Genomic DNA, 14902 nt, shown 5'->3' with positions numbered 1-14902 from the left:
AAAACTGGGTAGTGTATAATACTTTATTTTTTACAAATCAGGGCACACAAATATGCAATAAATGACATCTTTTGTTATTAATAATATGTTCTTACAATGGAGCATATTTTTCCATATACTTTAATGGAAAATACTTATCCTTTAACTTTTTTTTTGAGGAGAGCAAATTTATGCTTTATATGGTTTTAAATCATGGTTTATTTGGTCCTATGTTAAGCTCTGAATAGTAAGCCTGCTTAAGGTACCTCGGAACCACATGAATTTATTTCCCTATATTATCTGCATGGTTAATGTAGATATAATACTTAATTTTTTCCAAAAAAGTTACTCATCAACTTAGCCTTATCAACATCCAGTTCCCCTAACCCTGGAAGCCTCAAGATAAGTTTGCTATATAAAATTTGGCTCAATGATAATACCCAGTAAACTGCCTAATAAGTGATAGTTCTTTTCATGTCTTAACTTTAAAATACAAAACTTCACCATTAAGAACGATTCAAATGATGCTAATAATATTTAATATAGTATAGGTATAACATGGAAATGTATTATATTTGTCAAAAAACATCATCATAATGTCCTCACACAGTATCTTAGCTGCACATTTATCACATAGTAATTCTTTACTTGACTGAGTTCTTTTTGAAAAATAAGCTAATGTGCTGGTGTAGACTGAGGTTTTCAAATTGAAATTAATTAAAATAGAACTTGACATGTTTCTGAGGTTCAAAAAAATTCTTAATATTTTCCCTTTTATTTACCAGTTTTCTGAATAATGCTTTAGAATCCTAAGCAACCTCCAAAGATAACCAATGGAGGGCTTTTTTCCTTTTTAGGGGGATAGAAGGGCATCTTAATGAACTATTTGACTTTAACATATTTGACATATTTGAATGACTAGTAGCCATGATTTTTTTTGTGACTCAAGTAGTCCCATTCAGTGGTTGGTGCCAGCCCTTTCGTTTTAGCTCCAAGTCTTTTTGCACGTCCCCGTTGGTTTCCGACAGCTTCCTGATATGACGGGATAATCTAGGTTTCTCATACATTTCATGCTCCAGACATCGACTCATCTATTTTTCTGAGGAGCTCTGGTTATTTTTACTGGGAAATGGTATCTGAAGTCAAAGAATGGGCACTAGGTTTGTTTTTTCACTATTTCTAGGCATTTTCTGTAGATAAAGCTAGGAAATATTTATTTTATATTTAAGAGAAAATATACAAGTTCATACTATTATCTCCAACTCAAAGTTATAGGAATTTTTACTTGATTTTACTTTTTTTTATTTTAGAGTCAAGGTCTTGTTCTGTTGTCTGGGTAAATTACAGTGGTATCATCATAACTCACTGGAAATTCAAACTTCCGAGGCTCAAGTGACCCTCTTGCCTTGTCTCCCAAAGTGCTAGGGTTACAGGCATGAGCCACCATGCTCAGTCTGATTTTACTTTTGTATTCCTTTTCTCTAACTATAGAAATCTTGGTTCTTAGATACGATAATATAATTACTTATTTGCTTTATCAATATGTGTGTTTAAAAATAATAATACCAATATTATTAATAATAGTATTAATGAATACACTTAAGATTTTTCTGCAGTTCTATTTAACCTTAAAATATATCACCATTAGGAATGTCAGCCGCAACATTATTTTAATTTAGATTCACTTGAAATACTTCTACGTGTTCAAGCCTCCAACTAAATATATAATTAAGTTCATTTGTTTCATTTTGTGTTTGAATTTGTTCTTTTGTTTTGTTTTTAAAATTCTTTTAAATTTTGTTTTATAATTATGTAAAACATTTACATAGTTCCAAAGTCAAACCTATAAAAGAAGATATATTTGGAAAAATTTATCATCTACCCCTAACACCTCGTAAAAAGAAAATAAAAATCTCAGGGCCATCCCCCCAACCCCATATGCAAAAAGGAAAGGTAAAGGCCTCAGGTACCTTGTGAAGAACTGGCCCAACAGATCATTCAGGAAATTCCTTGCTGACCTCCCATAAGCAAGGACATGTAGGTCGTAACTATAAATCCACAGGCTGTGTGTAGCCTAAAACTAAAGTCAGTTTGATTCCACACTAATAATGAATTACAAGTTTATCTTCACAGGCAGAACAGAGATGTAGATTTTCCTGGGTCTCACAGGAATGTAACCATTTTGTCTCACTATCCCCACTTCCCTGTCTTTTTTTTCTACTGTATGCCTTTAAAATGCTGAAACTTCCAAATTCCCCTTCAGAAAAACAGCCACGGGTCTGTCCGTGGTTTGCTTTTTCTACGGCACATCCTCAACTTTGCTTAATATCTGTTTCCTCCCCTTTCAATCATTTTTCCTACTAGTTTTTTATACTCTTTCTATTTTACTTTATTTTATTTTATAAGAAATGGGGCCTTGCTCCGTTGCCCTAGCTGGACTCAAACTCCATCTCAGCCTCCCAAGTAGCTAAGATTACAGGAGCATACCACTGTGCCTGGCTTCTGTGTTTCAAAAGAAACTATATTCATTCTCCCATCCTATAACTTTGCTTCATTCCCATTATTAAATATCTTGGAAATCACTCTACATCGTATTGATACTATGTCAGATCTTTCACCCTTTTACAGCTGCATACTCTATTCAACCAGTCTTCAATTATTTCCAATCTTCTGCTGTTTTGGACTGCCTTCCACATACATCCACACATGTATGCATGTGTCCAAAGATAGGGAAAAGATTTAGGGGATGAACAAAAGTGGTAAGGAAAGTAATTTTCACCAAATCCTTTCTACGTGTCAAATATTTTATTGGGATACACTAAGCACTTTATATATGTAATTTTATTTATTTATTTAAAAACACTATCAGCAGGAAATACACCCATTTACAGATCAGAGAAATTAAATTACCTTGGCCAAAGTCAGAAAGCTAGGCATAGCCAGCACTTGACCTAAGACTGGGGCCGAGGTCTGTGCTTTTTTAACGATTTAAGATGCACCAGATGAGAACAAAGTTTTCTTTATGCTCACATTCACATGAAAATATATATATTAAAAATACTAGATTGAAATAAGTAATGTTAAAGGGAGTAAAATACTTACTTGGATCATTTAGATCTGACAGGCTTGTTTTCCTTTCTTTCAAATTTGTGATTTTGGGTATTTTTGCCCCAGGTAAAATGACTTTTCCATTAGTCTGTAAATAATTTTGTCTACTATCATCACAATTCACAATAACATCAATTGGAACCTTTTCCACACTGTTGCCATAAAACTTCTTGGTTGTTAATCCTGTGTTTTGTGACTTCTGTCCTCCAGAATTCTGATGAATTGACGTTCTTAATAATGGTCCAGTAGATTCACTCAAAGTTATAGCTTGTCTGCAATTTCTTTGCAAATCCTTAGGAAAAAGAACACCACAACTTTGGCATTTGGTCTGATTTTCTTTTTCTTTTCCATATTTTGGACAACATTCACGCTGTTCAGAAACTTTAAGTTCCAAAAGAACAAAAGAAATAAAAGATTTTGGCATTTTATTTCAAAATCAAGGAACTCCCCCCTCCAAAAGTCTCAAAATTAAGTCTCTCTCTTCCCCATTATCATCACCATGGCTATCACAAGAGCCTGCCTGAATAAGTCATGTTAGCTGGGAGTTAGCATCAGAATGCTAGAAGATATTTTCAAGACCATCTAGACAAGCAGTCAGCTACAAATAAACTCCATCTTTAAGAATCTGAGGATATGATCAAGCTGAGTACTGACTGGCTCCAATACTTTACTGTCTTGTAATAAAGATAAATAGAACATACCTAAATGAAAAGAACTCCATGGAAAAGTGATACGTCCAGATATTTACTTTTATAAAATTGATACCAAACAGAAAAAGTATATCCCTACTATTAAAATTCCCAATATTAAAATATAGAAGAAAATATATCCTGAGCTATTAGTATATGCCTTCCCTCAGCTTAGAAACACATATCTTGGAACTTTTTGCAACAATTAGGAACAAAATGCTGATTAGCTTAACTGAATAAGATATGACATTTTTCATGATAAAAACTAGAGATTAAGAATTCTATCAACCTAACAGTCTAAAAACTAGAATCTCAACACTGCTCCATTAGTTTTAGTATAGTTTATATAAAGTAGTGAATTTTCATAATATTTTACATTAAGTATGATTTCTTTTTGAAAATAAAAATTGATTAAAATCTCATTTCCCCCTTTTGGTCAGTGGAAGACCTTTACAAAATAAAATAATTCCAAAGTACTTATCACATACTATCTGAAAGTCTCTACCCATAAATAACCAACTACACTAGTAAGAATGAGCCTATCACTGATTGATGAGATATCACTAAGACAATGTCATTTTTATTACATATCCTAAAAATGTTTAATTCCATTAAATTCAAAATCTTGTTTTCCTATAATCAGTACATAGTGTGGAATTTCACAGACTATATATGGAAAGAAAAACCACTAACCTTGTTCACGAGTTAAAGATTACATAGAGGCTGGCTACAATTCTTTATCTCCACTAAGAAAAAAATAAGAACAATTGGCATGGGAGTAAAGAGTAAAAGAAGAAAGATTTGTTTTAGGCATTAAAAAATATTCTGAGGTTTTCAGCGGGCATGGCTAGTGGAGGAAGGATGCTGTGTCTAGGGAGGATCTTTCCTCCTTCCTTCTTAACCTAGGCCAAGCAGTACAGGTTGTCAGGATGGCCTGAGCCAAGCTTAAGCTGGCATGCCAGGAGTTTGATCACATGAAGGAAAACTGAGCAAATAGGTAAATACACTGGGGATGAAGGGTGTCAGGTTTCTTAGTGTCAGAGAAGGGAGTTACAAACATGCAAAGTGAGAAAGACAAAGTGTGGTGTTGGACTAGAACTAGAGTTATCAATGTGAACTCACACATTTTAATACGTATTAAATATTGACACATAAATATATTTCCTAGCTTTGTCCACTGAGAAGGCCTACAAACAATGACACCCAGTATCAACAAACATAACTTGTGTCTAAATATTTTCCCTCTGCTTGAGGGAACCATTAATGGCTCCTTGGAGAAATACATAACTCTAGGGCTGAGACAGAGGAATATAAGTCTTGTTATACAGAAGAATAAAGAAGTACTCAAAGAATGAAGGGGACACATCAAAAAGAAACATGGGCCAGTTTGAAGGGACTCCCATGGACCAAGTCTGGGCCAATTTTAGTATCAAAATAAATAAGGAAAGGTACAGACTATAACCCTTTGAGTAAAGTAAGAATCCCATGTGTCCATGCTGATACAAATAAATTAGTAAGTAAATGTGGAATAAGGAAAAGTTCTATTTTACATTAGAAGTACTATTAATAAATAAGCATAGAAATACCTATTAATTAACTTTGCAGTGGAGAAATCTAGAACGTTTTAACTAAGGTGAAAGTTAATATCATTAATGTGAAAATCAACACTGTGTATCCCCTGATATTATATGATGCAATGAGAAGATTATAGCATCATTTCTGAGGTATTCTTGAAAACCATACAAACCATAAAGAAACATCAGACAAACCTAATCTGAGGTACAAAGTGGCCTATACTCCTCACAAATATAAAGATCATGAAAGACAAAGGAAGACTATGAAATTATTTCTTACTGAAAAAGACTAATTCATGGCAATTGAATTTAACAGATGACCCTGAATTGGATCCTGTACCCATAAAGGACATTATCTAGGTGAACTTTGAATAGGGTTTATGGATTTGATGGTAATTTTGAGTCAATGTTAATTTTGTGATTTTGATAGCTGCCCTCTGGTTATATAAGGGGATATCCCCAACTCCAACCTTTTATTAATTTTTTTTTTTTAAGAAGAGAAACACACTGAAGTATTAAGTGGTAAATGGGCATCGTGCCTATAACTTATACTCAAATGGTATGGAGAAATACATACACGCAAACGTTTACGGTGGGGAGGGAAGAGGGAGAAAGGCACAGAGAAGAACAATAAAGTAAACGTGAAAAACTAGGAAATCTGGGAGAGGAGCATATACTCTATTATTTAACTTTTCTTTAAATTTAAAATTATTTCAAAAAATTTCGGGTCAACAGCAATCACTTGGAGTGCATTACAACTTGGAGTACATACAGAAAAGCACTGATAAATTTCTTTTCAGAAAAAAAAATTCTATATTTTGGACAGGTAAAAAATAGTCTATTGAAGACAGAAAAGTCTGCCTAAATAACATTTCTAGGTCTCTTTTGGTTCTATAAGAAAAGATCACCTAGAATTTAATAAGTACCAAAAAAATGATAAAAATACTGTCTGACTAGCAATAATTTTTCTACCTACCTCTAAATGGGTTAAACATTTTTTTGAAGCAGGAGACAAAGGAGGAGTAGACTGATATGTACTACAGTGACGTTTCTGTTGTACTTTCCTTTTAATTTCAGGCTCCACGTGTGATTCAGACTCTTCCGTTTTCTTCATTATACGTTCTAAAGGAAGGAGAAAAAGTAAAAGCAATGAAATTAAATTGTATAAATTCCTTATGATCTTTGCTATGAAAAAATACTACTTTTAGTTAAAATAAACTAGTGTTTCAACAGGTACAATAAAGAATAATCAGGGCTGGGCCCGGTGGCTCACGCCTGTAATCCTAGCACTCTGGGAGGCCAAGGTGGGAGGATCACCTGAGGTCAAGAGTTGAGACCAGCCTGAGCAAGAGCAGAGACCCCATCTCTACTAAAAACAGAAAAAAATTAGCTGGGTGTGGTGGCAAGGGCCTGTAGTCCCAGCTACTTGGGAGGCTGAGGCAGAAGGATTGCTTGGGCCCAGGAGTTTAAGGTTGCCATGGGCTAGGCTGACAACACGGCACTCTAGCCCAGGCAACAGACACTCTGACTTAAAAAAAAAAAAAAAAAAAAAAAAAAAAAAAAAAAAAAAAAAAAAAAAAAAAAAAAAAATCAGAACTTTTAATATTATCCACAGTGTGGACCAATTTATCAAGTATACCAATATTCTCTTCAGCTTAGTTCGTACTACTAAGGCAACAGAAGCACATCTTGTACTGAACCACTTATATATCTTTTTTCGAAGTCCGTTACTCTTCTTAGATTAATAATAAGAAAAATCTGAATTCAAACATTGGATACAACTGTTTAAAGGAAATTAAACTAACCCTGAAACTAACAGTTTAAGTTCAAGATACACACAAAAGAATTTTTTTCATTACTTTTCAATAAAAATTTAATAATTTTCAATAAGACTATAATTAAAATTTTTAAATGATTTGATGAACTCCGAAACGGGCCAATTTAAAAGTCACCACAATCTGACTTCATCAGCAAGGGTTAAAGTATGCAAGAGGCAAACATGTTTCTAAAACAAAAGTTAATGAATCGACAAACCAAAACGTCCTATCTGAATAATCCCAGCTTTGTTCAATACTTCTATTTTCCTCTTATTATTTCCTCTTTTTTTAGATAAGATTATATACATATAAAATTCAACATTATCTAACATTTAGTTTGATATACAATACTGCCTTTAAAAACCTATATAATCATTCTCGCTTAGTGTAATCACCCAAAGTTCCAGTGATTATCACCTTTCAATCTTTGTACTTCTATTTTGCTAGACACGGAAGCTAGAAATTTAAATAATTGATGACTACTCCTTATCCCTCCTTCCTCACTTTCAAGAGAACTCTACTTTCTAACAGCTCTTAAATTCACTCTATTCTCTCCAAACGCACTGCCACTACATTTTGGATGCTTAACTCTTGCCTAAACTCGTCTCCTTTGTTCCAATTTTGCTCCCTTCAAATCCTTCCCTGCTACTGCCAATGATTAAATACAGAAATATGACTTTGTCATTCTAATACTTAAAACTTTTTCATGATTCTGTAGTAGTTAACGAAAAAACTCTAAACCCCATCTCTTGGCAAGCTAAGGTTCATGCTGATGTTCCCAGTCTTAATCCATTTCTCCAGGCTGTTCTCTGTTTGGCCCTCTTACAAATGCTGTTCTCTTCACAAGCAAGGGAAGCCCGACCTATCTGGTGAATTCGAACCTTTCTTTGTCAAGAAGCTGCCTCTGCCCCACTTCAGGCACAATTAAGTGATCCTGAGAGTTTCCATAGCATTAATTTTATTTTATTGTATTTATTTGTACTTCTATTTCCCCCATTATACTGTCAGCTCTGAAAGAGCAAAACATGTTTTAGACATGCTATTTTCCCAGCATCTAGAAACTACACAAGGTAAGGGCTCAACAAATGCTTACTTGGATTAATGAATTACATGAGAAAGATAAAACCACATGACACATAAAAAAGATGAAATTACAGGGGTCAGGGGAAGAGATGGCATCATCACTACATCATATCTGAAAATGGCTTATCCTTTGCCACACAGAGATAATGATTCACGTACAGATCTAGAACCATAAGGACTTAGCCTTCAGCTGGGGAGAGTTATCATAAAGGTGCTTCTTTTTTCCTCTCTCTCCTGAGGTTACAGAGAAGCTGCTCCAGTCCAGAGCATGCAGTCCAGAGTTATTATTTCTATGAGGGCTAACAAACTTGGTTGATTGTGTAGATACAAAAAGCAGTTTCTATACAAGTGATTATTAAAGAGGTATAATGTGACACTCTAAGAAAAAAGGAGGCAGATAACATTTTGGGATTCAGAAAATATACAAACACAGTTATCTGAAACTCAATTATTCAAAAAATTTAATTTACTGTAGAGCAGTCTTAAAACATGGGTTACCCCCTGCCCCAGTGTTTTTGGCCTTACAAAATTCTGTAATTTACACATAGGAAAGCTTTATCCTTACAAACACAATTAATCTTTGTAAGCCACACAGTATCTTTGCACATCATTTTGCTCAAATATGTATCTAATTAGTTTTCTAACAGATCCTACTTAGAGACTCACATTTTAAAAGACCAGTGCCAGGGAGGTCAGCTGCACACCAGGCAGCCACAGCTCCCTTCCCACAAAACAAAAATAAAAACGGTATCACTTCGGGCCTGTAATCCTAGCACTCTGGGAGGCCGAGGTGGGAAGATTGTTTGAGCTCAGGAGTTTGAGACCAGCCTGAGCAAGAGCGAGATCGCGTCTCTACTAAAAAATAAAGAAAGAAATGATCTGGACAACTAAAAATATATAGAAAAAATTAGCCAGGCATGGTGGCGCATGCCTGTAGTCCCAGCTACTCGGGAGGCTGAGGCAGGAGGATCGCTTGAGCCCAGGAGTTTGAGGTTGCTGTGAGCTAGGCTGACGCCACAGCACTCTAGCCCAGGCAAGAGAGTGAGACTCTGTCTCAAAAAAAAAAAAACAAAACAGTATCACTTCATTTCTGATTATTTAATCACACTCTTCTCTCCACTATAGCTATTACATCATGTCTATGTCATGTTTTCTCTACTTACCATCATAACTAACAAAGGGGGAAACAAATGGCCCAAGCTTTGAGATAACTGAGGACTTTTATTGGTAACAGGTAGAGATAAATGATATTAAAGTATGGATCCCTAAATGAAAGCTATCTAAAAGGTTTTGAAGGAAAGAAAAAGGCAAGGAATGACATAATTCAAAATATTAAGATAAAACTTTTGAAACCAATGTGATGTGGCGAAATGGCTAATGACTACAGTGTTATAGGAAAGCAGAGTAGATCTACAAAGAGACAAGTTATAAACATAAAAATGCTAGTATCAGAGTTAAGAAATTATTTTAGGACTAATATTCAGAATCTATTAAGGAACTCAAACCAATCAGCAAGAAAAATAAAAATAACCCTTATATTAAAAAGTGGGAAAAGAGGCCGGGCGCAGTGGCTCACGCCTGTAATCCTAGCACTCTGGGAGGCCGAGGCGGGCGGATTGTTTGAGCTCAGGAGTTCGAGACCAGCCTGAGCAAGAGCGAGATCGCGTCTCTACTAAAAAATAAAGAAAGAAATGATCTGGACAACTAAAAATATATAGAAAAAATTAGCCAGGCATGGTGGCGCATGCCTGTAGTCCCAGCTACTCGGGAGACTGAGGCAGTAGGATCGCTGGAGCCCAGGAGTTTGAGGTTGCTGTGAGCTAGGCTAATGCCACGGCACTCACTCTAGCCAGGGCAACAGAGTGAGACTATGTCTCAAAAAAATAAAAATAAAAAAAATAAAAAATAAAAATAAAAAGTAGGAAAAGACATGAGCGTTTTTCAAGAGAAACAAATGGCCAACAAACATTAAAAAATGTTCAATATCACTAGTCATCAGGGAAATGCAAATCAAAGCCACTATGAGATACCACTTTTCCCCTCTCAGAGTGGCTATTAAAAAATCAAAAAACAATGGATACTGGTGCAGACGCAGTGAAATGGGACTGCTTATACACGGTTGGTGGGAACGTAAATTAATACAACCTCTCTGGAAAACAGTACGAATGTTTCTTAAAGAACTGAAAGATCTACCATTCAATCCATCAATCCCACTACTAAGCATCTACCCAAAGGAAAAGAATTCAATTTGTAAAAAAGACACCTGCACTCGTAGTTTATCACAGCACAATTCACAATTGCAAAGGTACGGAACCAACGCAAGGGCCCATCAACTGTTGAGTGGATAAAGAAAATGTAGTGTACATAGACTGTGACATATTATTCAGCCATGAAAAGGAATGAAATAATATCTTTTACAGTGACGTAGATGGAACTGGAGGCCATTATCTTAAGTGAAGTAACCCAGGAACAAAATACCAAACATCATGTATTCTCACTAATAGGTGGGAGCTAAGGAATGGGTATGCATGACCATACAGAGTGACATAATGAACACTGGAGACTTAGAAGGGCGGTGGCATACAGGGTGAAAAACTACCTACTATGTACAACATATACTATTCAGGTGAAGGGTACACTAGAGCCTTTTCCACTATACAATTCATCCATGTAACAAAAAAACCATTTGTACCCCCTAAATCTATTAAAATAAAATTTTTAAAAAAGGAATTCCTTTAGGATTCTATCTTCTAGGGTAAGAAGGGAAAAACATTTGAGAAGATTATGATAACTCAGGTAAAAATCAGGTAGTCTCAAATATAAAATGGTAAAAGGCTTAAGATGTTATTGGTCCAGGGATGGCAAAGAGTTGATAAGTGGAGGCTCAAGGAGGTTTTACTAGCTAACTGATTGTGGAAGTGATTTTTGTTAAGCCGTGATGTAGCAAATCCTTAACAGACTACTCCAGGAAGGTACCTGAGATGAACGTTGACATTCCTGCTTTAGATGATGAATCCCTCTTTTAGAGATGAGAAAGAGAACAAAGAGTGTTTATCCAAGATCACACAGTAGTAACATCAAGATTAAGATACTCTCTGCTGGATTTTCTAGCTTAATGTCTTTTAAATTTATTTTTATTTTTTAGAGACAGAGTCTCACTCTGTTGCGCAGTCTGGAGTGCAGTGGCGTGATCATGGCATCCTTGAACTCCTGGGCTCAAGTGATTCTTCTCCCCTCAGCTTCTGAAAGCGCTGGGATTACAGGAGTAAGCCACCGCGCCTAGGCAAAATGTCTTTTTAAATATACTACACTATTTCCACACATACAAGAAAGGTGAGATGGAAGATATTATTGGATAAGTAAGAGTAATCTATATAAAGGTGGGATATAGGAAGAACAAATTTTAAAATCCAAAGTAAAAAAAAATCCTCCATAAAAAGAATGTACATAGCAGCTTTATTAATAATAGACAAAAACTGGAAATAACCCAAGTGTCCATCCATTGGTAAAATCGATAAATTGGTACATCCATACAATGGAATGCTAAAAAAGAACGAACTACTGATGTATGCAACAATATGGATGAATCTCAAAAAAAAATTACCCTGAATGAAAGAAGCTTTACATAAAAGAGTACATATCGTATTATTCCATTTATATATGGTCCTAGAACGGGCAAAATTAATCCATGCTGGAAAAAATCAGAACAATGGTTACCTTTGAGGGGGCATAGGTGGGAAATGTGAAAGAACATGAGGGAACTTTCTAAGGTGACAATACTATTTGTACTATGTCTTCACAGGGGTTTTAATTAGAAAGAGACAAATATTTGTCAAAAATGTACTGAACAGTATACTTAATACTGATGTATTTCACTGTATGTAAATTTTACTTCAAAAGAAAAAAGAAAACTGTAAACTAATACTGAATTCTAAGTTAATGATATGCCTGAAGTGTTTAGAATAAAAAAGTATTACCTGCGAAATCTATGTTGTCGATACATGCGTTTTCACTATATAAAAGTCAACTTTTCTGCATGTCTGAAAATTTTCATAACGGAATTTGGGGATGGGGCACGGCAAGGAAAGGCCTTAACTTTCTTGAGATTTTAGTTGTGACATTACAATATGCTGGAAAATACCCAGAGAATAGTGACAAAACATAAACTATCTTTATTCTAGTTATATATTTGCTTTTAAATTATTTTTTACTATCTTTCAAAAGACAAACTAGAAAAATAGCTGGTTTTCTCTATCATGTAGCTGCCACTATAACTGATTTTCAATATAAAATAAAACTAAAGCCATGTATCACATTCTTATTACAACCTCTTTAAAAATCACTTTTGGCTATACACTATACTTTTGGTCTATGGAAGTTAGTAAAAACTCCTTAGCATGACAACCTACCTCTACCTACTTCTATGCCTTCATGCTGGCTATCCTCTATCTAGTCTCCAATCAAATATTAATACATTATTTATTCAAATAAGGTAAGACTCTTTCACCAGTTGTACTTCTGCATTCTATTCTTATTAGTTGCAATGCTTTTTCTCTTCTACTTGGTCTGTCAAACTCTGATTAGCCAAAACTCAGGTTTATTCATTTTTTTGGTGAGGATTTATTTCAACCTTCAGAAAGGGTCAGTGACCACTCCTTTATGATACCACAACATTTTGAATTTGCCTCTATACAGTACTTCTCAATTGTATAGCAATATGCTTTCAAGTTTGTAGTCTCTCTAGCCGTTGAGCTTCCTGAGAACAGACACTTTCATGGCATAGAGGCACAAGGCAAACTTGCATTAATAAGTCATACCTAACTATATGTATCAGTGGAAACTTTAATGTATCAGTGGAAAACTGATAACTTTAATGTATCAGTGGAAAATTTACAAATATATTAATATTAATATTTGCAAAATAAGCTAGTAAAAAAAAGGTCTGACATTCCAAAAGCATAGGGAAAAAATACAGTTGAAATTTATTCCTAAAGCAATTTATTAAATATTTTGTTAGGCATTCCTGAACATTCATCCAAATATATTGAAGGGAAATAAAGTTAATATAAGGATGTTGTTTAAAAATAATTTAAATGTAAAAACGTGTAAATAAATAAAAATAAACCTAAAAGGTCTTTCAGAAAATAAAGGTGGATATTTTTAGATATCCAGGGTAGGAAAAGCTTTTCTAAACATGAGACTAAAGAAGTAAACCTAACTTTGACAACAACTAGATTTGACTTCAACAAAATTAAAATCTATTATTTGACAACACTAGAAAAAGTAAAAGAAAAATCACAAAATGGAAAGGTATCTGCATCAGAGATAACAGAGTTACTATCTTCAGCTTATAAAAAGCTTTAATAAATAAGTGATAAATAAACAAAGGACCCAATAAATAAATGGGCAAACATGAACAAAAGAAATCCAAATGTACATTACACATATAAGATGCCTGTAATCCCAGCTACTCAGGAGGCTGGTCAGGGAACAATCGTTTGGGCTTAAGAGTTCGAGACCAACCTGGGCAACATAGTATGATCCTTGTCTCAAAAAAAAAAACAACAACAACAACGAAAAAAAACCCCACAACCCATGCCTCACCAGTAATGAAGGAAATGTGAAAAATACATGTTTAGATTAGATTGGCAAAGCCTAAAAGAATGATAATATCTAGTGTTGCTGAAAAGCAGAAGAAAACAGGCATATTCAAATAATACTGTTTGTTAGGAGCTAACAATCCTTACACAAGGCATTTTGGCAATAACATATCAAGTCTTAAAAATGTGTACAGGCTGGTCATGGTGGCTCATGTCTGTAATCCCAGTACATTGGGAGGCTGAGGCAGGAGGACTGCTTGAGGCCAAGAGTTTGAGACCATCTTGTCTATATAGCAAAACCTTGTCTCTACAAAAAAATAAATAAATAACCAGGCACAGTGGTATGAGCCTATATCATCTTAGCTACTCAGGAGGCTGAGGCAGAAGGATTACCTGAGCCCTTTGAGGCTGCAATGAGCTATGATCACACCACTGCCTGGCCAACATATGAGAACCTGTTTCCCTTAAAAAAAAAAAAAAAAAAAGTACACAACTTTCAACCACGCAATTTTATTTATAGGGATTTGATCTAAAGAAATAGATCAATTACATAAAATGCAGGTACTAGTATAACAATCACATTACTTATAATATCAAAACATTGAAAACTAAATTATATTAATAATTATGAATTTATGCTGTGCCACAATACATTCATTAAAATTTGATTACAGAGACTTGGACATATTAAATTGTAAGGAGTTATTCCTACTTATAAGGAATTAATCCATATTTGATTCTTAAACTTCCTTCAAAGTTCTTAATTGTGTTTTCCATGCTAGTTTCCTCTGACATTCCAATATCTTTTAATGAAAGTGCAGAAACCAGGAAATATCATAACAACGTCAAAAAGCAAGTAACAGAACAGAGTATGAATACATACATATAAAAGGGTATATATGCATACAAAAGGTCTGGAAAGTTATATATTAAAATGCTAATAGCAGCTACCCTGACTGGTTGAGCATGAGGGGATATTTTTCCTCTGTACATGTGAATTAAATAGTGCCAAATCAGAGGACTGAGTTGTAATCACATAATACATCAGGAAT

At 34.6% G+C, this 14902-nt stretch overlaps 1 protein-coding gene across 1 annotated transcript in view; it reads right to left on the bottom strand.

Moving 5' to 3' along the window:
• Window positions 1-14902, bottom strand: part of SENP6 (SUMO1/sentrin specific peptidase 6) — a 104226-nt gene that overhangs the window by 37030 nt on the left and 52294 nt on the right. The window contains exons 8-9 of the mRNA XM_012646040.1: window positions 6327-6472; window positions 3082-3379 (exon numbers count right to left, since the gene is read on the bottom strand). Of these exons, the coding sequence (XP_012501494.1) occupies window positions 3082-3379; window positions 6327-6472 (444 nt within the window). The remainder of the gene's footprint in view (window positions 1-3081; window positions 3380-6326; window positions 6473-14902) is intronic.

Source organism: Propithecus coquereli, unplaced genomic scaffold, assembly GCF_000956105.1.
Source record: "Propithecus coquereli isolate 6110/MARCELLA unplaced genomic scaffold, Pcoq_1.0 Scaffold24, whole genome shotgun sequence".
Lineage (NCBI taxonomy): Eukaryota > Metazoa > Chordata > Mammalia > Primates > Indriidae > Propithecus > Propithecus coquereli.
This window is presented reverse-complemented; position numbering and strand designations above follow the sequence as displayed.